The 27,939-nt window shown below is 46.0% G+C and overlaps 1 protein-coding gene across 6 annotated transcripts in view; it reads left to right on the top strand.

Moving 5' to 3' along the window:
* Positions 1 to 27,939, top strand: part of ABCA4 (ATP binding cassette subfamily A member 4) — a 184,966-nt gene that overhangs the window by 19,545 nt on the left and 137,482 nt on the right. For 5 of the 6 annotated variants that reach the window (XR_013827457.1, XM_079915774.1, XM_079915775.1 and 2 more), the window contains 4 exons: positions 15,923 to 16,016; positions 17,424 to 17,565; positions 20,018 to 20,157; positions 25,910 to 26,037. Coding sequence is in view for 5 of the 6 variants with exons in the window: in XM_079915774.1 (XP_079771900.1) it covers positions 17,444 to 17,565; positions 20,018 to 20,157; positions 25,910 to 26,037 (390 nt within the window). In the remaining variant the exon portion in view is untranslated. Of the gene's footprint in view, positions 1 to 8,104; positions 8,186 to 15,922; positions 16,017 to 17,423; positions 17,566 to 20,017; positions 20,158 to 25,909; positions 26,038 to 27,939 lie in introns of those variants that run through there. The other variant, XM_079915777.1, reaches the window with a different exon arrangement.

Here is a 27,939-nt window from a genome sequence, read left to right as displayed (position 1 = left end):
CCATTCTGACTGGTGTGAGATGATATCTCATTGTAGTTTTGCTTTGCATTTCTCGAATGATTAATGAATGATGTTGAGCATTCTTTCATGTGTTTGTTGGCAATCTGTATATCTTCTTTGGAGAAATGTCTATTTAGGTCTTCTGCCTATTTTTGGATTAGGTTGTTTGTTTTTTTGTTATTGAGCTGCATGAGCTGCTTGTAAATTTTGGAGATGAATCCTTTGTCAGTTGCTTCATTTGCAAATATTATCTCCCATTCTGAGGGTTGTCTTTTGGTCTTGTTTATGGTTTCCTTTGCTGTGCAAAAGCTTTGAAGTTTCATTAGGTCCCATTTGTTTATTTTTGTTTTTATTTCCATTTCTCTAGGAGGTGGGTCAAAAAGGATCTTGCTGTGATTTATGTCATAGAGTGTTCTGCCTATGTTTTCCTCTAAGAGTTTGATAGTTTGTGGCCTTACATTTAGGTCTTTAATCCATTTTGAGCTTATTTTTGTGTATGGTGTTAGAGAGTGATCTAATCTCATACTTTTACATGTACCTGTCCAGTTTTCCCAGCACCACTTATTGAAGAGGCTGTCCTTTCTCACTGTACTTTCACTGTACATTCCTGCCACCTTTATCAAAGATAAGGTGACCATATGTGCGTGGGTTTATCTCTGGGCTTTCTATGCTGTTCCACTGATCTATAATTCTGTTTTTGTGCCAGTACCATACTGTCTTGATTACTGTAGCTTTGTAGTATAGTCTGAAGTCAGGGAGCCTGATTCCTCCAGCTCCGTTTTTCATTCTCAAGTTTGCTTTGGCTATTCGGGGTCTTTTGTGTTTCCATACAAATTGTGAAATTTTTTGTTCTAGTTCTGTGAAAAATGCCAGTGGTAGTTTGATAGGGATTGCATTGAATCTATAGATTGCTTTGGGTAGTAGAGTCATTTTCACAATGTTGATTCTTCCAATCCAAGAACATGGTATATCTCTCCATCTATTTGTATCATCTTTAATTTCTTTCATCAGTGTCTTATAATTTTCTGCATACAGGTCTTTTTTCTCCTTAGGTAGGTTTATTCCTAGATAGTTTATTCTTTTTGTTGCAATAGTAAATGGGAGTGTTTTCTTGATTTCACTTTCAGATTTTTCATCCTTAGTGTATAGGAATGCCACGAATTTCTGTGCATTACTTTTGTATCCTGCTACTTTACCAAATTCATTGATTAGCTCTAGTAGTTTTCTGGTAGCATCTTTAGGATTCTCTACGTATAGTATCATGTCATCTGCAAACAGTGACAACTTTACTTCTTCTTTTCCGATTTGGATTCCTTTTATTTTCTTTTTTTTTCTGATTGCTGTGGCTAAAACTTCCAAAACTATGTTGATAAGAGTGGTGAGAGTGGGCAACCTTGTCTTGTTCCTGATCTTAGTGGAAATGCTTTCAGTTTTTCACCATTGAGGACGATATTGGCTGTGGGTTTGTCATATATGGCCTTTATTATGTTGAGGAATATTCTCTCTATGCCTACTTTCTGCAGGGTTTTTATCATAAATGGGTGTTGAATTTTGTCGAAAGCTTTCTCTGCATCTATTGAGATGACCATATGGTTTTCTTCCTTCAATTTGTTAATATGGTGTATCACGTTGATTGATTTGCATATATTGAAGAATCCTTGCATTCTTGGAACAACCCCCACTTGATCATGGTGTATGATCCTTTTAATGTGCTGTTGGATTTTGTTTGCTAGTATTTTGTTGAGGATTTTTGCATCAATGTTCATCAGTGATATTGGCCTGTAGTTTTCTTTCTTTGTGACATCCTTGTCTGGTTTTGGTATCAAGGTGATGGTGGCCTCGTAGAAGGAATTTGGGAGTGTTCCTCCCTCTCCTATATTTTGGAAGAGTTTGAGAAGGATAGGTGTTAGCTCTTCTCTAAATGTTTGATAGAATTCGCCTGTGAAGCCATCTGGTCCTGGGCTTTTGTTTGTTGGAAGATTTTTAATCACAGTTTCAATTTCAGTGCTTGTGATTGGTCTGTTCATATTTTCTATTTCTTCCTGATTCAGTCTTGGCAGGTTGTGCCTTTCTAAGAATTTGTCCATTTCTTCCAGGTTGTCCATTTTATTGGCATAGAGTTGCTTGTAGTAATCTCTCATGATCCTATGTCTTTCTGCAGTGTCAGTTGTTACTTCTCCTTTTTCATTTCTAATTCTATTGATTTGAGTCTTCTCCCTTTTTTTCTTGATGAGTCTGGCTAATGGTTTATCAATTTTGTTTAACCTCTCAAAGAACCAGCTTTTAGTTTTATTGATCTTTGCTATTGTTTCCTTCATTTGTTTTTCATTTATTTCTGATCTGATCTTTATGATTTCTTTCCTTCTGCTAACTTTGGGGTTTTTTTGTTCTTCTTTCTCTAATTGCTTTAGGTGCAAGGTTAGGTTGTTTATTTGAGATGTTTCCTGTTTCTTAAGGTAGGATTGTATTGCTATAAACTTCCCTCTTAGAACTGCTTTTGCTGCATCCCATAGGTTTTGGGTCATCATGTCTCCATCATCATTTGTTTCTAGGTATTTTTTGATTTCCTCTTTGATTTATTCAGTGATCGCTTCGTTATTAAGTAGTGTATTGTTTAGCCTCCATGTATTTTTTACAGATCTTTTCCTGTAATTGATATCTAGTCTCATAGCATTGTGGTCGGAAAAGATACTTAATACAATTTCAATTTTCTTAAATTTACCAAGGCTTGATTTGTGACCCAAGATATGATCTATCCTGGAGAATATTCCATGAGCACTTGAGAAAAATGTGTATTCTGTTGTTTTTGGATGGAATGTGCTATAAATATCAATTAAGTCCATCTTGTTTAATGTATCATTTAAAGCTTGTGTTTCCTTATTTATTTTCATTTTGGATGATCTGTCCACTGGTGAAAGTGGGGTGTTAAAGTCCCCTAGTATGAATGTGTTACTGTCGTTTTCCCCTTTTATGGTTGTTAGTATTTGCCTTCTGTATTGAGGTGCTCCTATGTTGGGTGCATAAATATTTACAATTGTTATATCTTCTTCTTGGATCGATCCCTTGATCATTATGTAGTGTCCTTCTTTGTCTCTTCTAATAGTCTTTATTTTAAAGTCTATTTTGTCTGATATGAGAATTGGTACTCCAGCTTTCTTTTGGTTTCCATTTGCATGGAATATCTTTTTCCATCCTCTCACTCTCAGTCTGTATGTGTCGCTAGGTCTGAAGTGGGTCTCTTTTAGACAGCATATATGTGGGTCTTGTTTTTGTATCCATTCAGCCAATCTGTGTCTTTTGGTGGGAGCATTTAGTCCATTTATATTTAAGGTAATTATTGATATGTATGTTCCTATTTTCATTTTCTTAATTGTTTTGGGTTCGTTATTGTAGGTCTTTTCCTTCTCTTGTGTTTCTTGCCTAAAGAAGTTCCTTTAGCTTTTGTTGTAAAGCTGGTTCGGTGGTGCTGAAGTCTCTCAGCTTTTGCTTTTCTGTAAAGGTTTTAATTTCTTCATCACATCTGAATGAGATCCTTGCTGGGTAGAGTAATCTTGGTTGCAGGTTTTTCTCCTTCATCACTTTCAATATGTCCTGCCAGTCCCTTCTGGCTTGCAGAGTTTCTGCTGAAAGATCAGCTGTTAACCTTATGGGAATTCCCTTGTGTGTTATTTGTTGTTTTTCCCTTGCTGCTTTTAATATGTTTTCTTTGTATTTAATTTTTGACAGTTTGATTAATATGTGTCTTGGCGTATTTCTCCTTGGATTTATCCTGTATGGGACTCTGTGCTTCCTGGACTTGATTAACTATTTCCTTTCCCATATTAGGGAAGTTTTCAACTATAATCTCTTCAAATATTTTCTCAGTCCCTTTCTTTTTCTCTTCTTCTTCTGGGACCCCTATAACTCGAATGTTGGTGCGTTTAATGTTGTCCCAGAGGTCTCTGAGACTGTCCTCAGTTCTCTTCATTCTTTTTTCTTTATTCTGCTCTGAAGTAGTTATTTCCACTATTTTATCTTCCAGGTCACTTATCTGTTCTTCTGCCTCAGTTATTCTGCTATTGATCACTTCTAGAGTATTTTTAATTTCATTTATTGTGTTGTTCATCATTGCTTGTTTCCTCTTTAGTTCTTCTAGGTCCTTATTAAATGTTTATTGCATTTTCTCTATTCTATTTCCAAGATTTTGGATCATCCTTACTATCATTATTCTGAATTCTTTTTCAGGTAGACTGCCTATTTCCTCTTCATTTGTTAGGTCTGGTGGGTTTTTATCTTGCTCCTTCATCTGCTGTGTGTTTCTCTGTCTTCTCATTTTGCTTATCTTACTGAGTTTGGGGTCTCCTTTTTGCAGGCTGCAGGTTCTTAGTTACCGTTGTTTTTGGTGTCTGTCCCCAGTGGCTAAGGTTGGTTCAGTGAGTTGTGTAGGCTTTCTGGTGGAGGGGACTGGTGCCTGTGTTGTGGTGGATGAGGCTGGATCTTGTCTTTCTTGTGGGCAGGTCCACGTCTGGTTGTGTGTTTTGGGGTGTTTGTGGACTTACTACGATTTTAGGCAGCCTCTCTGCTAATGGGTGAGGTTGTGTTCCTGTCTTGCTAGTTGTTTGGCATAGGGTGTCCAGCCCTGTTGCTTGCTGGTCGTTGAGTGAAGCTGGGTGTTGGTGTTGAGATGGAGATCTCTGGGAGATTTTCTCCGTTTGATATTACGTGGAGCTGGGAGGTCTCTTGTGGACCAGTGTCCTGAAGTTTGCTCTCCCACCTCAGATGCACAGCACTGACTCCTGGCTGCAGCACCAAGAGCCTTTTGGGAGGTCTGAGGTCTTCTGCCAGCATTCAGTGCGTGTTCTATAGGAGTTGTTCCACACGTACATGTATTTCTGATGTATCTGTGGGGAAGAAGGTGATCTCCGCGTCTTAGTCTTCTCCCATCTTCCTCAGCACCATTATTGACTAGGCATATTCTCAGAGGTATTTGAGAAAGCTAAGAACACAGCCTTTTATTTTGACATAATTTTTAAAAAACTCTAGTTACCTGGGGGGAACAGTGGTGGTGAGGGTGGGGTGGAGATCACATCTAAGTGTAGTTATAATATTTAAAGAGCCTCCGCCTCACCAGTCATTAGGAAAATGCAAGTGAAAACCGTAAGATACCATTTCATGCCTTCTAGGATGGCTATTATAAAACAAAACAAAGCAAAACAGAAAATAGCAAGTGTTGGTGAGGATATGGAGAAATTGGAACCCTTGTGCACTACAGATGGAATGTAAAATGATTCAGCTGTTACGGAAAACAGTCATTCTTAAGAAAATTAAATATATATTTACCATTTGATCCAGCAATTCCACTTCTGGGTACTTACCCCCCAAAAAAATTGAAAGCAGAGACTTGAACAGATATTTGTGCACCTATGTTCATAGCAATATTATTCACAATAGCCAAAATATGGAAACAGTGCAAATAACTAGGGATCAATGAATGGGTAAGAAAAATGTGGTATATATAGACAATGAATATTATTTAGCCTTGAAAAGGGAAGGAATTCTAACATATGCTACAACATGGATGAACCTTGAAGATTACACTAAATGAAATAAGCTAGGCACAAAAAGAACATCATATTTGATTTATGGGTGGGTACCTACAGTAGTCAAATTCATAGACACAGAAAGTAGAATGGTGCTTGGCAGGAGGATGAGGAAATAGGGTTATTGTTTAATGGGTATAGAATTTTAGTTTGGTGAGATTAAAAATTTCTGGAAATGGATAGTAGTAATGGTTGTACGACAATGTAAATGTACTTGGCACTACTGAACTATACACTTAAAAACGGTTAAAATGGTAAATTTTATGCTGTGTATATTTTGGCACGATAAAAAGAGGGTCAACATCAAAAGAACACTTGTGCAGGCAAGAACATCAGTTAGGTAGGGGCAAGGCCATTGGAGTATCATCAGTTGAACTGAACAAAGTGCTCATAGTTTAACTTTTTCTGTTGTAACTCAAAGAAAAATAGAATATTTTTATACTATGACAGGACACAATTTACAAAGCTGATGTCTGATGACCACCACTATTTTTCTTCCCTTGGGGAATTTGGAAGGAGGCATATTTCTTCACCAGCTGTAGCTCCCCAGAGCAATCCCACATACTCTCCAACTTTGTCCTCCCTGGGAATCTACTTAATCACTCCCAGGGCTTAATCTTCTGCTTATATGCTGATGATTCCCAAATCTATGTTTCCACCCCAGAACTGCCTGCTGAACATCTCCACTTAGATGTCATCGTAGGGACCTCAAAGTCAATATATCAAATCCGAGCCCATCTTTTCTCCCACTTGTTCCTAATCCCCTGGCCCCTTCTCTGGCATTCTCCTCTCAGTTATGGGCACCACCACCTCACTATCCAGCCAGCCAAGCGCTAAACCCCAGTCATTCTAACTGACTTCTCCCTCCTCTTCATCACCTACTTCCAATAGCCTCCTGCATGATAAAACCCATATTCTGTAGCATGCAACAATGTCTTAGCGATTCTGCCCAGAGCCCGCTCCTGTTGGGGTGTGCCCTGCACCTGTGGGCCACTCAGAGATCACTTCATAGGTGCTCAGGAAATCTCAGTTGAGTCAATAATAATATCAATTCATCAGTCTGATCCCTGGCTCCCTTTCTAGCCTACTCTTTCAGCACTCCTCCATCCATACCCTCCACTCCAGCCTGCTTTACTTCTTGGTGTTTCCCTGGGTAGGATAAGTTATTCCTGCCTCCCTATCTTTGCAGGGGGGTTAAATGACTTGTTTAGTAACCCAACGTTGTCATGTGTCACCCTGAGCAACGTATTTAACCCCACTAGACTTCAGGTTCCTTGCCTGTAAAACAGAGTAAATGCCTACCTCACAAAATTGTAGTAAGCATATAATGAGATAACGTATGCAAAAGTGGTCTGTAAACCATAAAAATGCTATAAAATGTTATTTTGTAATTCATCAAAGCCTAGCTTTAATGCTGCCACTTCCAAGAAGCCTTTCTGATATCCTAAGCAGAAACCATCCTCATCCTCTTGGAAGCCCCACCATACATAGCCCATATGCTCTCATGGATTCCATCACACTCGTTAACTTATCCAAGTTCATGTCTCATGTCTACAACCAGATCACAAACTCCACGAAGTCAGCATCCATTCCTACTCCATGGCTCTCCCTCCACCCTATCAAGGTCTCAAGGGTCTAGAGTCTTTCAAAGAGAATCAACTTGTAAGATTTGAAGAGGTGGAGACTAAAAGTTCCTAGTGGTGAAGTAGCAGGAAGTCTTCTGTTTGTGATGCCCCTTGGGATCACGGATCCACCTCCAAATGACGAGTCCATCCACTGTGAGCTGGAATGACAGTAGCTGACCCACCCGCTGCCAGTCCTCAAGCCTGGACTGCGTTAGACATGGCTGGTCAGTCGCAGGCCCTGTTCTGCTGAGCGTGGAGGGTCCCAGCAACTTTTCCAACACAGCTCCAGGTAGCCATGACTAGTTGATCAATTTCAGCACAAGAGAGAAAAATCCTTTGCCATCCACTAAGCTCAGGGATGCCTGCAAATAGCTGGCCTAAAGTCACTACGGAGCAAGATAAAGGGTTAAAAAAAAGGGAGGGATGACTTCAGATATGGCATGTGGGCTAGTTGGGCTTTAAAGTAGATGTCAATCCCTGGGTGCTGGCTCAGGGCAGGCTATTTCAGAGGACACGGCCCGCACTATATTTATGCACAGAGATTTTGTCCCAAACTGAAAGGTCGAAGATTCCCAAAGGCATGCCCTTCAGGAACCCCAGAAACCTCTTTGATGGGGTAGGGAGCCTGAGGGTCTTGGTTTCCCACGAAATGGCCCCACCTCAGTTCACTTAGTGCTCAGCTACTCATGTCTTCCTAAAAAGGTGCCAACGGAGTGTCAGCCTGTTTTCCTCCACAAAGGGATTACGTGTAATTAAAAGGGATTATGCTTTGAAGGAAGAAACTAGCCTTTAATCAGCCAGAGAAGGACACAGCAGCCTGAGCTGGAGGTGCTCTGGGTGCCATGTATGCCTGTTGCTGCCTGTGAGCCCCAGCCATAGACAGAGGGCTAGGAGTGGTCTTCCGTGGTCAACAGCATGGGCTTTGCCAGACAGATCAAGCTTCTGCTCTGGAAGAACTGGACCCTGCGGAAAAGGCAAAAGGTAACAGGTGCAGCTTGTGGTCTCACACTGAGGAGGTGTGGAGCAAATAGACAGTGGAGAGAGTGGGTGGGGTGGGAGTGGGTAAAGTGAGTAGCCAATGGGCTGGTTGCCATTTATCACTGAAGCAGCAGGTAACTGTCTGGCTCCTCTGTGAGCCTCTCTGACAAATGTCCTTCACAGGAAGATGTGCTTCTCTGTCCTGAGGTAGCTGCCTTCCACCTACAGCCCAGCACAGCCATATTATAAAGTCTGCTTTTGCCTGCCCTGAACATGAATCCATTGCCTGCCCATCCCTCCCCTGCCCTTGGTTTTTAAACCTGCTCCTCTGTCCATATGCCCTTGTGCAGCCGTACTGTGCGGCAGGAAGAGCCCTAAGTCCTGAAGATCAGGCTCAAAGGAAAACCATGCTCTCTAAGAGCTTTCCAATCCAATGATACTATGTTTCATTGGTTCTACAAAGCACACTGGTTTTTCACATTTCTGCAATTGGACTGCAGCTCACAATCAAGTGACACATTCTTTTCTTAGTGTGCAAAAAATAACAGTGCATCTAACAATTGATGGTGTCTTAGATTCAATAAGATATCTTATCAACAACTACAGATGTTTACTGAGACTTCCAGTGAGCACACATGGGACTGGGCTGGACCAGGGACTTAAAAGACACAGATCCTATGCACTTCGAGTCTGGCTGTGAGAACCCAAAATATATTTTGAGACCAAGAGCAAGAAAAAGGAACATAGTCCAAATGTCCCCTGAGAACAGGCAAGAGCCACAGGAGATCAGGGATCCCAGGGGTATACATGTTAATCTGACTGGCCTTTGTAAATTTTTTCTTTATATATAACTGTAAAGAAATAATGCACATTGCTATGGCCTCAGGGGCTTGGCAATGCCAGATGACTAAAGGAGATGAGAGAAGACGAAGGGGGGAGGATTGAGGGGTGGGCAGGGTTGGGATTAGAGAGAGCCAGGCAAAGCAGGAGAGCTTGGAAGGAGACAGGGAGGAAGACGGGCTGTAGGGAAGAAGAGAACAGATCTGTTCCAAGCCTCGATTCAGAGTGGGTTTGTGTGGGCAGGACAGGGTTTTTGTGGGCATTGGAAAGAAAGAGAGGGAAGGGGGCCAACAGGTGGAACATCTGAAGACCTATGGTGAGTGTCTCAGTCAGGGTCCAGTCAGAGGGACTCTAATACAAGGAGGTGTTAGCTACTACAAAGCTGGTAACTGAGGATGTAACAGAACTCCAGGGTGACATGGAGGTAGCAATTGCAGGATGCAGCTACCACCCCTAGAGCTGAGAGAACCAAAGGGAGAAAGCGGAATACAGAGGAGAAGAACACAGAGGAGATGTTAGCAGAGGTGGAACTCAGCCCTGTGGGTAAGGGATTCAATGAGGCTGCTACTGGGGTCTCTGAGCCCAGTCTTAGGCCCAGACCCAGGAGGAAGAAGCCCTGGCTGGCAAAAGGGTTTGGGACTGAGGTATGTAGCTTAATAACTGGCATGAAAGGGAGCAGCAAGGGACACAATCCAACCATGTGCACAGATGATCCTTCCCACTTGTATGGCTTGGGCAGGACTTAGGGAGGCTGGAGGGGAAAGACAAGTTAGGACCCCCTCCTACTGGGAGACACCAGTGTCCTCAGGCTGCTTTCCTTTGTCAAAGCTGGTGTGATTTTGAAATTAGCACTGAAGTTATTTGCTATCCCAGGAGCCAAGTGCTAGGGGTAATCAGAGACTCAATCTCTTATTTCTGGGAACTTCCTTTCTAGAATGCAAATAGGCAAAATTGAAACAGACTCATTACTAAATTTGTTCACTTATTCATTTAATAACATTTGTTATTAAAGGAACCTTCAATTAACAAATACTTAATAATTGCCGGGCACTGTGCCAGGTGCTGGGTACACAATGACCAACAAGACAATCACGGTCCCTGCCTGCATGATGCTTATAATCTATGGGATGCTGAGAAATTAACATTCTCACTCAATTTGACTCTCAATGTGCTCTTCATGGTCCTCAAAAAATGTACCCAAGGACTACAGCTGCTGGCCTGAAATGCTTCCATTCCTGTGGCAAAGCATGTTGACGTTACAGAGAATAATCCTGTTTTCAGTCACAGGGTTTGGCTCAGAGGCACTCAGAGTCTCTGCTTCCTTTTGCTGGTGTTGGTAGGTGGCCCCTGTTCAGGGACTCTGTCTTCTCCAGTGTGCTTCCTAGGGGAGCACATTGCCAGCCCCTCTGCAGCGAGATGGGGCCTTTCAGGGTGAGGACCTTGACTGCGGGACTCTCCCAGGAAGCACCTAGCTGGGGCTGACATTTGTATGATGACATCCTGATGGCCTGGAAATTGAGGTCTCTGTCTGGTGTGCCTCCAGCTAGCTTCCCCTCTGCTCCCACATTCCGAAAATTTCCAGGATGTCTGGGTATAATGGAGATATCCCCACAGCCCCTAAAATCTCCTATGTAAAAGCTCTTATGGCTCCTTCTGTAAACTTTTGAAGCTGCCTGTAAACTTTCTGGAAGCTTCTGCCTTCACAAAATGGTGACTCTAAGAAAGAAAAATACAACACACGCAGCCCATAACTCAGCTCCTAGGTTTTTAATTCCTCAAACTTTCATGGTGTTTGATGTTTACTATTGCGAGCAGAGCAGGAGCAAAAACCAGATACCAAATTTCCCCATTCCTCCTCTCTTTATCACTAAGAGCATAAATGAAAGTCTTCAGATCTCTGCTTTCCTCTCTCCCTTTTTTTCTTCCTCTGTTGACATTATTAAGTATTAGTAAGTGCCTGGCACTGCACTAAGTATCACCTCATTTAACCCTCACCTCAGTTACGTGAGAGAGCTACCACTATTATCCGCCATGGGTACTGATGAGGTTGTTGAGGCTTCAGATGTTAGTGACTGGTGGGGCTGGATCCAGGACTCCAGGACAGGCAGACATGTCAGTTACCCCACACTGCCCCCATGTATAAAGCCCCGTCTAATTAGCTGGTCAGGAAGACCACAAAGGTAGGGTGACTGTATAATTTATCATCCAATCCAGGGTAGTTTTAAAAGTGAAAGGAGGCACTATTAATAATAATAGTAATAATTAATAATTGCACCAGCACAATAAGTGTAAACTGATACTGGACCTGGCAAACCAGGCTGTAAGGTCACCCTCTATGTCCTATATAGCCAGGTGACTTAGACAGCCCCTGCCCTCATGGAATTCAGAGCCAGGTGGAAACAGGTGCCTGTGCACAATTGCTGAGTGGAAAACCATGTGCAACTGTGGAGTAGAAGGAAGCTTGGGGTGGGGGATGAGGATGAGCTCTGGGAGCTCAGAAGAGAGACTGGGGTTGGCAGGAGTAAGAGAAGGCTCCACAAGGAGTCGTTCCCAGAGCATGCGTTTCCAGAGGTAAGACTCTCCCACTGGTGGGGACAAATACATGTGCGCCCACATTTCGATGGGTCAGGCCCTGTGTTGGGACGGTTTATAAAGACCATTAGATGTGTCTCTTGCCCCTTAGAGCCCATAGTCTAGGGCCCCTTGGTGTCATCTCCCTGGTCCCAGCTTCCATATCAGGGCGGGATACTTGGGGAAGCCTAAGGATTCATGAGAGTACGGGGCTTATCATTTCTCGGACCCCAGACCTGGACATCTGGTACTGCTGTGACCTTTGACTTGGGGACCAGAATTAGGTGAGGAAAACCTGGCAGGTGTGGAGAAGCTGGGCCGCCAGCTCCAAGCCTTCCCAGGTCCTGGGTCATACTCATCCAGGCTGAGAACCCTGTCTGGGCTCTCGGTGCAGAAGGGAGAATCCTGCAGCTCATTTCAAAACTTGGCCACCCGCTTTCAAATTGAAAACAGAGCAGGAGGGAAGAAAACCTAACTGGCCAAGATTTAAAACAACAAGCACGACTCTGCCCTTCCCTGTGACCCCTCCTCCCCTAAGTAGGTTGAGTGGTAAAGAGAGGGGGAGGGGAGGGGAAAAAAAAAAGGGAACAAGGAAATACCAGTTTGGAAAAAAAAATTTCCACCGGCCCCTTCTGAGCTTCGGCTGGGCTTAATTAAAGTTACAGACATGTTTAAAGAGAAGGGGTGTGGGGAGTCAGAGCTGCTCTGAAAACATGTTTTTAATTACACTGTGGAATTTCTCCCTAGGGTATGCCTGTGCACAGTTGAGCATCAAGGACAAAGATGCCGCTCTGGGGTTGGGGTGCTGAGTCCACAATTCTGGGGGAGGGAGAAGAGGTTGTTGTGAGGACGTGCCGGGCTAGAAGGGCTAGAAAAGAATTGCCGGTGGTCTTTGTGCAGGGAGTGAAGTGTGAAATGCAGCCCTTCCAAAACAAACGCTTGCAGAGTTGGAGCAGTAACACTGACTTCTCAAAAAATGCTTTTCAAAGATTACCAACCACTACCTGTGCCAGTGGTTCTCAGCCCCCGCTGCACATTGGAACTACCTGAGAAGTGTTAAAAAACAAACAAAAGACACCGAGCTGATGTCCCATGGCCAGGCATCCTGGTGTAATTGATGTGGGGCATGGCCCAAACTCCCCACAGGATTCCTGCCTGCAGCTGCGTGAGAACCGCAGACCTAGGTCAACGAAGGTGATCATTGGAGAGGCAGGGACTATAGGCAGAAAACAGCAGCCCTAATTCAGAGATATGGTGAAGAGGAACACCTGCAAATCTGTACTAGTCCTAGCACTAGGCAAAGGATGAAGGAGGAAAAGAAAATTCTCATCTGGCCTCCTCCTGATGGGTGGACTTCCAAAGACCAGATACTTCAAAATTACAAGAGTGAGTGAGTGAGTGGGTGAGTAGATGAGAGAGTGTGTGACTTACATGGCAAAGAGAGATGAGGTGCACTAGCTTAAGTTTAGGAATTTTATCCATGGGACAGGTAAGACAGGCTGGCTGACCCTCCCATGGTCCAAGGTCCTCTAACATATGGAGTAGGGGACAGTGTGTGGTTAGTTTTCTCAGGAAGCCCCATGTTTCCAAACTGACAACTGAGCAGTGCTGACTCCAGAAAGGGAGAAAAGGAGGAAACATAAATGTGAGTGGAGGGCAGACCTAGGAGTTGCAGATAATTATAACTCCTTGCTCTTCAGACTTTATAATGTGCTGTCACCTACAATGTCCTTGTGAGCCTTGTGAGAGTCAATAATAAATGGCTCACGTTGATAGAATGTTACCACGTGCCAGACTCTGCTTTAGGTGTTTTACACAGTGAACTCATTTCATCCTCACAGCTGCTCTGAGAGGTAGGTCCTGATATCACCCCCATTTTACAGAAGACACCCTGAGGCATGGAGAGGTAGAATGGGTTACCCAAGGTTGTACAGCTAATAGGGAGTGAAGTTGGCTAAGAACCCCTGGTATTGACACACTCTTAACCCTCAGTATAAGCTGTAGGACAAAATAGTCCCATTTCACAGATGAGAAAACTGAGACTTGGGGATTAAGCAAGCCCTAAAGTGACTCCTAACCTAGCTCTTCCCATTCTCAAATCAACATCAATGTCTTATACACCAGACAATTCCCAGATAGACACTGCTTCATGGAAGGTGGCTGACTTACTAGATAGGAAGCCAGTTTTGCAAGCAGTTGTCTTAAGGAAGAGTCAAATGTGTGGAATCTGGACTGCTTGTCTCATTTCCTTGGTGAGGACACCACGAATAAGTTTTGGTTTCATTGCTTGCATCTATCACTCACATTGCTATCTTGTGGAACTTGTTCCCCAACCTTGCCCACTGACAGGGCGACCTGGGATGGAAGGCCTGAAGCCAGCATACATGTCCCTGGGGAAAACAGTTTGTTAAGTCTGCAAACGGTTGTTTACCTAAGCCTCTAGTCACCTCCAGCTTTCCAGAGAAGCCTCCTAGACCAGTCTTGACAGAGACTCACTCATTCCACCGATATTTACTGGGCACTTATTATAAGCTTGGCCCTGTGTTGGGTGTAGTGACAAGAATAGATGTGGTCCCTGTCCTCAGGAAGCTTATAGCTAGTGAGGGGTCCACCTTCATGAAGGAGTAATGACTCTGAAGTATGATGCGTGATAAAACAGGGGAAGTGTGCTGCTGTGGGAACAGCTGTGCTGGCTAGTACCCAGCAAAGATGGATGAAGCTGTTAACAGTGAGATAGGGTCACCGGGGACAGTCTTTACTCTTCCTCCCTTGATTTGCGTGACCTGGGGGGACTGCCAACATTTCTATGGCTATCAAGTATGCTTGGGGTCAGTCCTCTTCACACGGGATGGGACTTGTCCAATACTGGTGTTTTGCCATTTTCGGGGAGAATATGTACCTTAAGGAAAAATCTTCTATTCTTTCTTCTTCCCATAATGTTTGTGTGAGTTTTTCCTCTAAAACATCCTCCCTAGACATATTTTGGATAAAACATTTTGTAAAAAGTTACAACTGCATAATCACCACCTACCCTGAACATCTTTTGCTTTTTCTTCAATGTATTATTTTTTTACCCTCTTCGACTTATGTTATGATTTGTAATAATTCAGTTGCCAGCAGACCTCACCAACAGAAAAGGAACAAAGGTTTATTGAGCACCTGCTATGGTGTCCACTACTTTGCTGAGAGTTTAAGTACATTTTTTTGGAAGGAACAACAAAGGGTTAAATTTAAAACCATGAGAATAGCCCCTAGCAGATCTATATATACTTACATTTCTATTCTTAGCCATCTGCCTTAATTCTCCTTTAAACCTCATGAGTTTCCTTCCTAAGGTCTCTGGAATGGGGGTTGGGTAGAAGAACTATTACATTCCCCAATACATACCGGCCCACCCTTCCCCCAATAATCCCACACCTCCACCCATACCCTCATGTGCAATGCCGCAGGGTGTGGGCTGAAGCAACCAACTTGTTCTCCTTCCTTTGGAGTCAAGAGTCCTTAAACTCTAAATTGAACCTAAATTTAAATACCTACTTTCAATTGTATGTCGGTATCAGCAACCTCTTCCAGTATTATAAAATCCTGCGGCGGCATAAGTTTAAGCAACAAGAAATTGTTGAAGGAAAACGTTGGTATACCCAGATTTCTGGGTTTGACTTTGCTATGGATCACAGTAGTTCACAGAGGCATTTGCACCTTCATTCATTCATTCATTCATTCAGTGACCTCATATGCAAAGTCTAGCAGCGCTAGAAGAAGACAGGGCCGGTGTGTGTGTGGGAGTGGGGGGAATGTGGAAGAGCACTGAGCCGGGAGGCAGGAGGCTGGATTTTGGTTCCAATGCTGTCACTGCTAATGAGACACTGCACAGGTCACCTGCCCTTCCTGGGCCTCTGTTTCCTCATCTGCAGAAGGAGAGGTTACAAGGATACCTTTACTACCTGCAGCAGCAGCATTACCTGTGAGCTTGTTAGACATGTGAGATCTGATGGGGTCTTACAGAATCAGAATTTGCATTCATGTGCACAGCAACGTCCAAGGGCATATCTTGATGACCTGTGACGAAAGTACTGTGCTAATGCAGTTTTCTAAAATAGAGGCAGAATGGAACCCAGAGGGACACCAAGTCTCGTTAGTCTAATATATCAAAGTAGAGGCAGTATGGGAGATGGGATTTTAAAAAAAGGAAGTCCTTTAGGTAAATATACCACAACCAAAGTCCTGTTGCATAGACAGGCACTGAAATGAAGTATGTCTGCTTTGGGTATGTTTCCTGTAATCTCTTAGCATCACTGGTCTTTCTCTCTTTTTGTTTTGTTTTCCCAGATTCGCTTTGTGGTGGAACTTGTGTGGCCTTTATCTTTATTTCTGGTCCTGATCTGGTTAAGGAATGTCAACCCACTCTACAGCCAACATGAATGTAAGCATAATGGGGGTGAGGGCAGGGGGAGCTTTGGCAGGCCTGGAGGGCCTGTCCATTTGTTTAGAAAGGTTTTGGGGGCTGGGGGTGCCAGGATCTGATCTGCTTATCATCATTTTATGCCTACGATGCAGAAAACAGAGATTCATTGGCGTTATGCAAACTAACTTTTAAATCCTACACATTCTATGCAAATACTTACATGTGGTTACTGAAGAATTGTGTAATTATTTTTTATTTGGTTGTTTTTTTCTAATACCTAAACTCTTCCTAACTTCAAAGGGAGCAGATTATAGATGAGTTCTTTGAAATATTTTGGAGACAGTTCAGAGATATGTTAGACATGTTGCTAAAGAAAAATGAGAAGAGACAAAAAATAGTATATTAATAATATAGTATTTCTTGGACCCCAGAGGTGTCCTGGGACCGAAGATGAGCCTGTAAGTACCTCTTTTGTACTATGCACCTCAGAGAAAGTCTTCATCTGGTTTCTGGCCAGGATGACATCTTCTGGCTCTAGACAGCTGAGGTGAAGGCCTCAGGAGTTACACACAGCTGCTCAGTCCCCTATTCTTGCTCCTCAACCTCTTGTTTTTAAGTTTCAGGCCCCAAGTTCTGACTCAGCCTCCTGCGCATCAAACTCTTGCCTCTTTACCTCACCCCACAAGGAGCCCATAACCTGCGCCTGGGCCCCCTTTTGCATGCTTGGGGGTAGATGCTCAATACATAGTTGTGGAAGGAATAGATGGACCTCTTCTCCTCCTCAAGCACCAGCAACTCGCAGAGGCTTCTTGCGCTAACATCTCTCTGCCTCTCCCCATCCCCCCACCAAAACGATGTGCTTCTCCTCTGTTCCCCCTTCACACTTCCATCCATGCCTCTATCAGGACATTTGTCCATCTCTCCACTACACTGGGAGTTTGAGAGAAGAGACCCTGTCTCCAGCACTCTGCACAGGGCCTGGCATATATTAGATGTTCCTGATTCGTTTTTTGTTTTTTAACAAATTTATTTATTTATTTTATTTTTAGCTGCGTTGGGTCTTCGTTGCGGTGTGCAGGCTTTTCATTGCGGTGGCTTCTCTAGTTGTGAAGGCGCATGGCCTTCGGTAGTTGTGGCTCCCGGGCTCTGGAGCTCAGGCTCAGTAGTTGCAGCGCACAGGCTTAGTTGCCCCGCGGCATGTGGGATCTTCCCAGACCAGGGATTGAACCCGTGTCCCCTGCATTGGCAGGCGGATCCTTAACCAATGCGCCACCAGGGAAGTCCCGCCCCTGCTTCTTAAGTGTTGGTGAATGAAGGAAAGCACCAGAAGGACAGGGGTCCTTCCTGCAGAGGCTCTAGATCCTAGGGCCTGCATCCTACTTAGTGTCAATGACTAACTCCTTGTCTTCATTTCCTGTCTTAAAGGCCATTTTCCCAACAAGGCGATGCCCTCAGCAGGAATGTTGCCATGGCTCCAGGGAATTTTCTGCAATGTGAACAATCCTTGTTTTCAAAGTCCCACCCCGGGAGAATCTCCTGGAATTGTGTCAAACTATAACAACTCCATGTAAGTGTTGAGATTCCCACCATACCAGGAGGAAGCTGTGCACCCTTTATTCTCATCTTGCCCTGGAGTTCATGTGTAAGCACACAGAGCATGTGACGCTGAGTGAGTGTTTTTGTGGTTTGCTGAAACCTTAAACTCAAAGGAGCAGGGCATGTTTCCTCTCTGGAGTATTCTATCAGCTGTCAGGGCACTTGAGGAAAATGCTTCAAACTAAGGCCACATAACACAATTTCTTGGTTCATATATCCCCAAGATGTGACTTGGAGTCTAATTTCAGCCCCCTGCTGAGATGTGTCCACTGCCTCCAGGTCATTCACCTTCTTGGATGGAGTCACTGGATGAAAAAAACTCAGTTCCCCTTCTGTATCCTTACATCACTCTCCACGCTGGATCGATTCTGAGAGATCCCTGTTCCTTTAAAAGCCTTCTTGGACATCTAAAGGCTAAGAAAAATGTCAGGGAACCTTTTGAGGGTGAACGAAATCAAGTTTACAAGGTGAAGTTTGCTTCTTGGAAGACAAAGACAATTTCCAAATCCTCTGTCATAAATGCCATCAGTTCCCTTGGTTGGCAAAATCTTAGTATACTGCCTGAGAGCAGAAGTTCTTAACCTGTGGGGCTAACGACCATTCCGAGAATCTGATGAAAACTGATGGCCCCTCTCCCAAGAAAGACGGACACACACACACACACAAAACATTACACTGTGCATATGATTTCAGGGGACTTATGGACTCCAGGTTAATGACCTCTGGTCTGGGATCGAATTCAGGTCAAATTCCATACAAAAAGCGTCTATTTTTGGAATTCCCTCTCAGAGCAGGAGGTAGGGGGACTTGATGTAACATGTTCTATAGACAGAGGCTCAGGGATGAGGACAGGATTGTCCTTCAGCCACTGGGCTGACCTCGAGCTGCAACTTGTGACGTTTCACCAACAAAGGCTTGTTGGGGAGTAGGCTTCACCTACCTGTATAAACATCAAATCAGATGGGAACTGAGATATTTGGTTACTCCAGTTCTTTCCTTAGAGGAGATCTGGATATAATTCCTCCAGGACAAAACTGCATTTTGACTAAAAAAAAAAAGAACGTTTGGTAATTCAGCTTAATACTCAGAGATAGCCTTCCCCACTGGGAACAAACTGCGACTGCTTTTGCCCTACAAAGGCAGAGGTGAGTAGTTGTGACAGAGACTGCATGGTCCACAAGCCTATAATATGCTTGCTAACCCCTGGATGATAGGAAGATAGAGGAGGGAACACAGAACACCCATCTTCCTGGGAAAGTCAGCAGATGGCATCTTAGCTGGGCTCCCGTGGCTGCAAACACCACCTGGAAGCTTTAATTTACAGTCTGTACTTTCAGCTTGAGCTTCCTTGAGGTACCTGAGAAGAAACACCTGCCTAGAGACCCCATGGGTCACATGATGGGATCAGGGGAGACTTGAAGGCATTTCAGTGGAGGCTGCATGGAGCTTTGGTGGGACTGGCACTGACAGTGTCTACAGATTGAGAGGTGGGGGCTGGGGAAGGGAAGGGGTTTCAGACTCCAGCTGTACTCAGCATTTGAACAAGGAAATCTGGGTTTCATGTTTCACACACACATTATGAGTGAAATATTCATTTGCTTGCAAGGCACAGAAACACATTTAAACAAGTTTAAGCCTCAGAGGGAAAGATATGGTTTGGACACTAGACTTTCTTGAAAAGCCAGGAGCAGCAAGGCAGTCCTCAGGGAGTGGGAGAAGAACTGGAGAGCCATCAGGAGGTCTCCCCTCCCGTCTGGGCCTACAAGGTCCAGCCTCTCTGCCTCCCTCTGGGCTTCTACTCCATTTGCCTCTCTCCATGGACCAGTATCCCCTGCTTCTCAATGCCTGGGCTGGCGCTAGTTGCCCAGTTCACGGCCCCTCAGCTTGGGCAATCGGAAGAGCATCCCTGAGCACCATTCAAATTCCTGGGAACAGATCTGCTTAGCCCAGCTTTATTCTTCTTGTCCATTAGCCTTGGTCGGGGTGTGTGTGTACATGCATGCAGAGAGGACTTTGCGGGTTAAGCATGGCTGTTAGAACCTGCTCATGTGAATGGCTGGAAGGGCAGGTCTCAGAGAAGTGGGTACTGGCTGGGAAGAGCCTCCAGTAATATCTCCTAATATCATCCTATTTAAGGGTTCTTGGGACAGGAAACACATAGAGAATGGGGTTGAGAGGTGACCCAGCCCTGGCAAAGTTGGAAGACTTTTGACAACAAATTTCTCACTGCCCGTGTTATCTTATATGTATAAGGAAGTAAAAATATCTTTCTCCTTTGCCTTGGCAATATTGAGAGAATACATAATGTAATAGATAGGTCAAGCAGGTGGTATGTTAAAAAATTACACAAGGTGTTATGATGATGATAATGATGTTGATGAAAACGACAGCTATGTCTTTATTGATGAGGCTCTTTCTTACAGCTTGGCAAGGGTTTATCAAGATTTTCAAGAACTCCTCATGGGTGCACCAGAGAGCCAGCACCTCGGCCAGGTTTGGACAGAGCTCTGCACCTTGTCACAACTCATGAACACCCTCCGGGCGCACCCTGAGAGGATTGCAGGTGAGGTGGGCTTCAGTGTTCTCACTATCACTCGCCTCTCACTTGCCTTCTCCACCAGAGAGATTGAAGATACAGGAAAGAGTTTGGAGATTTGGTTGGAAAAGATACCAGAGGGTGCAGGAAGGTATGGGACCTAGAGGCAGCACGAGGCTTACCTTGGCGAGAACTCCTCTTCCTGCCAGCCTTGAAGGTGGGAAATTGGGAAGGAGGGCAGGAAAGGTCTCATCTCAGGTAAGTCCAGAGATAGGAGAATGCAGAGAGTGATGGTGCTCTGGGAAGTCTGAGGCCAGGTGAAGGGCTGGACGCAGGGGGAGGAGTTTGTGGAGCATGGTGAAGGTGTGGAATACTTTCACAGAGTCCTAGAGAGGGAGCTACCCAGGACCATGTGGAAGCAATGCCAAGTAGCAGTACGGAGCCCGGGAGGTCAGAGCACATGCTTATCGTGACATAAATATGTACAGTTATTCTGTTTCTTCTGGCAATATTCAGCATCCCAGGCCCTGAGGCAGAGCAGGCGCAGAGTGGGGGGGATGGAGGGCTGGGGGCTGGTGGGGAGGTGCCACAGAAAGTCCAAGAGGGTGGTGATTGGACTACATGGATCGGGTTCAGGCTGCATACGGACGGAGGAGAAGCCAGAAGTCCTGCAGTTGCCCAGGGGAAAATGGAGGGGCAAGAGAATAGAGGTCTTGGAGGGCTCCATGACCCTGTTTAAGGACTGAGAAAATAGCAGGATGGAAAGATTGACAGATGTGGTCAGAATGTGAAATATGCGAATTCAGGATTTCAAAGGCATGCAGGACAGACAAAAACAAGCCCCCAGGTGTGGCCATGGTTGTTGAAGTGGAGCGGAGGTGAAGGTTAGGTGATGGGGAGGGCAAGGAAATGAGAGGCCACGCTGGCTGGACCCTGAGGTGGTGTGGGTAGGAGAGCCACTTGGAGGCCAGAAGCGTGAGGAGGAAGGGTGGGGGAGCTCCCTCTCCCGTGCCCCTCCTCTCCAGAGGAAGAACTAGAAACAAGCAAAACCCAAACCCAGTAACCACTCTGACATCTCTTTTTAGAGCACAAGTGAATGTTGCGTGGTTGTCACATCCGCCATAGGCTCCTCTGTAGGTGGCCGGAGAGACTGGCCATGGCAGTGGCCTGGGCACCAGCTGGACCACATCCCCTTGCAGGGGCACATGAGTAGCTGGAAGAGAACAGGGCTGCCAGGACCCCAGGGGTCACTGCAGTCCTGGGAGTGGAAAAAATTTTTCAGGGGTGGTTCTCAGAGGCAGCGAAGGAAGTGGTTTGTTGCTGCTGGGAGATGTCTGCTCCTAGGATGGAGACGGGGAAATGACTGTCAGGATGATCTTGGAGGATGACAAGGATGAGGAAGGGACATCCAAGGGGACGAGGGCGCTGGATAGAAAAGCTTCTGCTCGGGGAGAATGGTACAAACCAACTCCCTAGGGCTCCTCACGCATGCAGCGCAGTCAGCAGATGTTTTGTGAGTGCCCACCGAGCCAGGCAGGGTGCCAGTCCCCGGGGACAGAGAGGTGGTCAGACCAGTGCCCTCCCCTGAGGGCTCCCTGGGCAGAAGTGGAAGGACCAAGTGGACAGTGACCACACCATGTGGGGGGCTGGTGGAGGGAAGCAGGGGGGCTTCAAAGAGCACAGGGGAGTCAGGAGGGGAAAGTTCTCCAAGGAGAACCTGATCCTCCTCCCGCTGGGCCACCTTCTCCCTTCTCTCCCCATTGGAGTGATAAAGGACACAGATATGATCAGATGACCGTTAAGATTGCTTCATTACATTCTAATTCTTTCAAAGGTAGTAATGCATATACTTTATGTAGTAAAACCAGATTACAAACTATCTTCTTTGTTGCTCGGAAGTTTACTAAGATTTTACTTAACTCAAGCTTAAGGGGCCTTGCGGGGTATGAGCACAGTCAGCATTTTAATAGTGAGGGAAGTAATGGGAAAACACAAACAAGAAAGCATTTTTTTCCCCAAGGTTAAACAAGCGGATGAGAACACGGGCTTATCCGACCCCTGGAATGACTGTCTACCCCACTCATCCAGCAGATATTTCATTTTGTTTTCTGATTGTCGGATAGAGTCCGGCTGGGAGGAAATATAAAGGAAGTCATTGCAAACCACAATGTCTCTGTGGTCTTTCAAGCCTGTATATGAGAACCAAAATCACTCCTTCCCAGCCTGACGCAGGACTAGTTTTGAATCGGCGCAGGTGCTCCTTCTGCCGGCCTTCGGGCTGTCGGCGAACGTTCCCTTCAAGAGGGCAGCTTCGGGGCTCTGGGAAAACTGAGTCAGGGAAGGCCAGCCAAGGCTCTCCAAAGGACTTTGGGGGCCGAGAACACAGACTCTGCAGAACCCCTGACCTTGGTGGCCATGAGAGGGGAAAGGGGACCATCCCCAAGAAAGAGACAGAGTCTCTGAAGGAATTCCAGGCCGGGGACTGAAGTCCACCTTCAGAACTGAAGACGGTTTCAGAGTCTGTCCCAGGGTCCCCTGGGGACCTTGCCGGCTCTGAGCATTGACTCCTCAGCCCAAAGCTGCAGTGGAGGGTTAAGCCTTTGAAAGCGAGGTGGGCGGCTGTACCTGGGGTGTGCTTTTGCCTGTCAGTTCCCGGTCACCTGGGAAAGTATGCCAATGGTGACCCAGGGCATTTTCCTTTCCTAGCAAACCTGTAGTACTGCATTCTCCGCAGAGGAGGATTAATGGTAAAAGACCAGCCGTGAAGCCCCCTCCCCACTCACCCCCAAGCAAGCTTTGCAGTCTCTCAATCATCTTTAAACGCTGTCTTCCCCTTAGCCTCACGCACACCTTCTCCTGGCTTCCCCCACCCCAGCCTCAGCTCCCCTGACCTCCATGGGCCTCAGCAGCCCCCTCCCCCAGCCTCTAATCTTCCCAGGGAAGAGAACAAGAAGAACCACATTTTAAACTACATTTAATTTTCTTTCCTCAGGCCCCCAGTTCACATTTCTCCCTCGGGAGTCTGGTGTAGCTGCTGTCTGGTATCGGCCTCTGCTTACACTTTCGGCCCCACGCTCTCCGAACAGGGTGGCCCCGGCCCTCCTCAGGTGTGCTGAACCAGCACGCTCCTGCCCCTTCTCCCTAGGGCCACAGCAGGCCAGGCACCTGGCTGGGAAGCTGGACCAGGGCGAAGTCACTCCCAGTTTCCCTTGTTTTGTCCCTTCTCCCCAGCAAGGTATTTGTATGTAAGGTCAGGTGAGGGAGTTAAAGAATAACGAAGAGTTACACAGTCAGATAGGGCCCTGACTCTCAGGTCAAGACAACAGATATTTATTGGGTGTCACCTGTCATTCCGCAGACGTTTACCAAGGACCTGATTCCATGTCAGGCTCTAATGCTGGGTGTCAGATAGAGGTGACTTGGAGGGCTTACATCTCTGTGCCCAGCATTGCTAGGTATGATGGGGAGTATAATAAAAGCAGGATCCTTAGCTCCTTACTCTCAAGAGCGTGTGTGTGTGTGTGTGTGTGTGTGTGTGTGTGTGTGTGTGTGTTCGGGGTTGCATTGCTGGAGGCCAGAGGATATAGTATAATGCTGTATACAAAGAAATGATTCGAAGATGAACAACCAAGCTGGTGCCCCAGGGGAAGAAAAAAGGAAGCTGGGTTTGGAAGATGACAGACATATGTTATTGAAAAGGAAAGAAGGCAAGAAGAAAATAAACCAGCCCCTCTCAGAACCATCCCCCTCTCTTGGGGGAGTGCCCCCAATCCATGGTTTCAGTTATCTGTGGTCAACCACAGTCCAAAAATATTAAATGGAAAATTCCAGAAGTGAACAACTCATAAGTTTTAAATTGTGTGCCGTTCTGAGTAGCATGATGAAATCTCGGGCTAACCTACCCGGGATGGAAACCATTCCTCTGCCCAGGTATCCCACTTGTTAGTCACTTACTAGCTGTCTAGCTTAGCTTATCAGATCGACTATCGCAGTATCACAGTGCTTGTGTAAGAATAACTCTTATTTTATTTAATAACGGCCCCAAAGTGCAAGACCAGTGATGCTGGCAATTTGGATATTCTTTTACTGTGCCTAATTTATAAATTAAACTTCATCATAGGTACGTATGTATAAGAAAAAACATAGTATATATAGGGTCTGGTACTATCTGTAACCACTGTGGTGGGGGCTCAGAATATATCCACTGAAGATAAAAGGGACTATTATATATTATAGTCAGATTCCCCTAAAGGCTTTGGGCTTTTCCTAAGCAAAAGGTAGTGATACTGAGCTACCTGGCAGTACAACTCTTAAGGGACATCCATCGTGGTGAGAGAGGCTGCTGTGTGGTGGAACCTCGGGGCTGGTTCCCCTGCCCCAGCTGCACGGGCAGGCCTGTGGCTGGCCCATCCCCTTTCAAGAGGAAATTAGCAGCGACATCAATCTGGACAAGGCATGTACAAAGAAAGTCACAACCTGAACATAAAGGGTGACTGTCAAGCACTTGGGGAGCTAGGCCTCTTGGAGGCCTGGGGAGAATTTGGGGAGGAAGAGCACTGTGGTGTTAGAGCCTGGAAGGAACAGGAGCATTTGATGATTAAAGTTAGTTAAAGAAGAACTAAGACATAAGCAGTCAGCCAGGCTCCCGGAGAAGTTGTGATGTAGAGATAACTGTTTTCATGCAACCCAAATGCTTTCCCTTAATGTTGAAATGATTTCATAAATATCTGGGCCCGTCCCCGTCTTCTCTGGCTTGTGCCTCATGAACTGTAGCAGTGGGCCAGCTTCAGAGTGAGTGTTGGCCCTGGAAGCAAGCAGAGAAGGTGGGTGTGCCTCCCCTGGGAGGGGTAAGAATAATATTAATGCAATCAGGTCAAGCATTTTTTTGAGCTGGGAGCTAATAAGCACTTTACACTCCTTATCCCAGGTCACCCCACAACGATCCTAAGAGGTAGATGTGGAAAGTGCAGACAGAGAGGTTCAGTCACTTGCCCCAAGGTCACCTCAACTGTTAGAAGTCCTTTATGCCTCCTTATAAAGAAAATTCTGCTTCCAGTAGGTTTTGAGTGGAGCTGAAAGAATGTGACTGGGCTGATCAGGGCATGAAACTGCAAGCCCAGGCAACAGGCCAATCCCCCTTTCCCCACTTGAAGATTTTCTTGCCCCAGACAGCCTGATCTCTCTTAGTACATGTCCATACCCTGAGCTTAGAGCCACAGCTGAGCCGACAGAAACACCAAGAAGGGTTCTCTACCCCATGACAATGGCACTAATTCTCCTCCTATTCTAGACTAGGCTTTCTCGGCCTTAGCGCTATTGACCTTTTGAACCAGATAGTTCTTTGTTTTATCAGAGAAACGGGGTTGTCCTGTGCCTTGTGGGACGTTTGGTGGCATCCCTGGCCCCTACCCACTAGTATCAATACTTTCCCAGTTGTAACAACCAAAAATGTCTCCAGACATTGCCAAATATTTCCAGGGGGACAAAACTGTTCCTCACCCCACCCCACTGTCCAAGACCAACTCCACAAAGCATCCGATGACCACCACCCCGACCTAATTTTTTCCACCCTGTGTGCCTTCTCACTAAATTTGGCTCGTCTGCTCCAGCAGTAAATGCTGTGACTGCCACTGGCAGGGGCCCTGACTCTTAGGCGCTCCCAGGGAGCCCAAAACAGGGCCCTCCTCTGATAGTCAAGTTAGAAATCGATTCTAGATGTTTTCCTTTTTTTGACCCATCTCCCCTCCGACACCCTGTTCTTTTCTTCATTTGTACGCAGGAAGAGGAATACGAATACGGGATGTCCTAAAAGATGAGGAAACACTGTCACTGTTTCTCATAAAGAGCATTGGCCTGTCTGACTCAGTTGTCTACCTTCTGGTCAACTCCCAAGTCCGTCCAGAGCAGGTAGGTGGATGTCATTGGTCAGTGGTCCCTGGAGGGGAAGGGTGGGCACTGAGCCTGAGCCTGAGAAAGGCAAAGGAGACCTTGAGTTTCTTTTTTCCTTCTGGCTTTCACATTCAGAATCATTCAGATTCGTGCCGCACACTCAGGAGAATACCTGGGGGTCACTTGTGGTGATGAGCATTCCCATCGCAGGATTCTGGAGTGGCACAAATCCTGGCAGCCCTTAAAACATCTCAGAGTTTTATGACTGGAAGGAACCTTAGAGACCATGTGGCTCAAACTCCTCTTATAGTTGAGGAAACTGAGGTTTACTCATGTATTCACCAAACACCTAGAGATGTTTTAGGTACCAGAATACAGTGGGAACAATACGAGGAAACCCCTGACTCTGGGAGCTCCTATTCCAGTGGGGGCGACAGGCACTAATCAAGTAAGCCAGGTTGTGAAAGGGGCTGTGAGGAAGGTCTAGCAGGGTCGGAGTTAGGGAGGGACTGGGGGCAGTTTTAAATTCAGTGGGCCGGGAAGACCTTCCTGCGGGGGTGCTATTTGAGCAGATCTAACTGAAGAGAAGGCACCGTGCAAATGCCTGTGAGAGGAGAGTTCCAGCCAAGAAAAATGCAGAGCCAGGGTCTGAGTGTGCTGAGGTGGCCTTTGAGGTCACAGAGCCCGATAACGGCCGCAAGTAGAGCAGACCTCTGATTTCCTGGACCATTTCTTCCCAGTGCCAGGCGAACTCCCTCTGTCCCCCCCAAATCTATTTTGTCTGTTTTCATAATCTCCTGTATTTATTCAGAGTGTTTTTCCCACTAACATATGACTTTCACATCTGTTAGCGCCTGCGCTACTCACATTAATCCCGAGATGGCTCAAACAGATGGGGAAACTGACGTGCCTGGAGACTGACCGACTTGTGCACAGCTGTAGAGCTAGAATTGTCCGAGCTGGTGCGGAATCAGGTCTTCTCATTCCTAGTCCCGTGCTTGTTCAGTGGTTCTCAGGGTCCAAGACCAATAGCCTCAGCAAGGACTGGGAGTGAATTCTCAGGCCCCATCGCAGACTGACCAGCAGTCTCTGCTTTAACAAGCTCTCCAGGTGGTTCTGATGGCTCAGGGATCAGAACCACTGCTCTAGTTTGGGGCCTCATGGGCTCATGGCCCAGCATCCTGGGGGTGTGGATTCCTAGTGTGATGAACATGGTGAGAACGCATGATAAGCAGGGGCCTTAGCACAGACGCCCCGCCTGGCTCTCCTGGCCAGGACCGCACCTCCTCTAGACTCCAGGGGAGACGGAGACGTAAATAGAGAATTTCAGGGCCTGTGTCAGTCCTGAGGCAAAGGTCTGCACAGGGTGCCGTCTGAGCCCAGAGAAGGGAGGGGACCCACCTGCCTGGCTGAGGTTGGCTCCTTTGAAGGGGGTTTTCAAGCTGGTTCCCAGCACAACAATAGAGAGGCCCATACCTGCTTTTCTGGCTTCTCAGACCCTGAGGTTTTCACTGAAACTAGACAAGGGGAGCTGAGGTTCAGCCCTGAGGCAGAGCGTCGGGGCCCTTGGAACCCGGCACCCCCAGTGCCCAGGTTTGGTCACAGTGCGCTCCTGGGGCGGCCCTTGGGGTCAGGCCTGGCTGCCCGGCCCTGCTTGGCTCCCCTCCCATCCCAATCCAGGGGCGGGGGGTGGGCAGCATCACTTGCTCACTTTCCCCTTTGCTTTCTCTTCAGCTCATAAAACTCAAGTCCTAGAAATGCCTGTGATGACTTCCAGTTGGTAATAAAAGGGAGATGGAGATAAGGGCAGGAATTTAGGGGAAATTTCTTTCCAGTTCCTCACCTACGTGACATTTGGGTTTCTAGTTGCTGTGCTGCTGGCATTAGGGCTGAGGCCTTTCATGTGGGGAGAAGACAGGG

Source organism: Stenella coeruleoalba (assembly GCF_951394435.1).
Source record: "Stenella coeruleoalba genome assembly, chromosome: 1".
Taxonomy (NCBI): Eukaryota; Metazoa; Chordata; class Mammalia; order Artiodactyla; family Delphinidae; genus Stenella; species Stenella coeruleoalba.
This window is presented reverse-complemented; position numbering and strand designations above follow the sequence as displayed.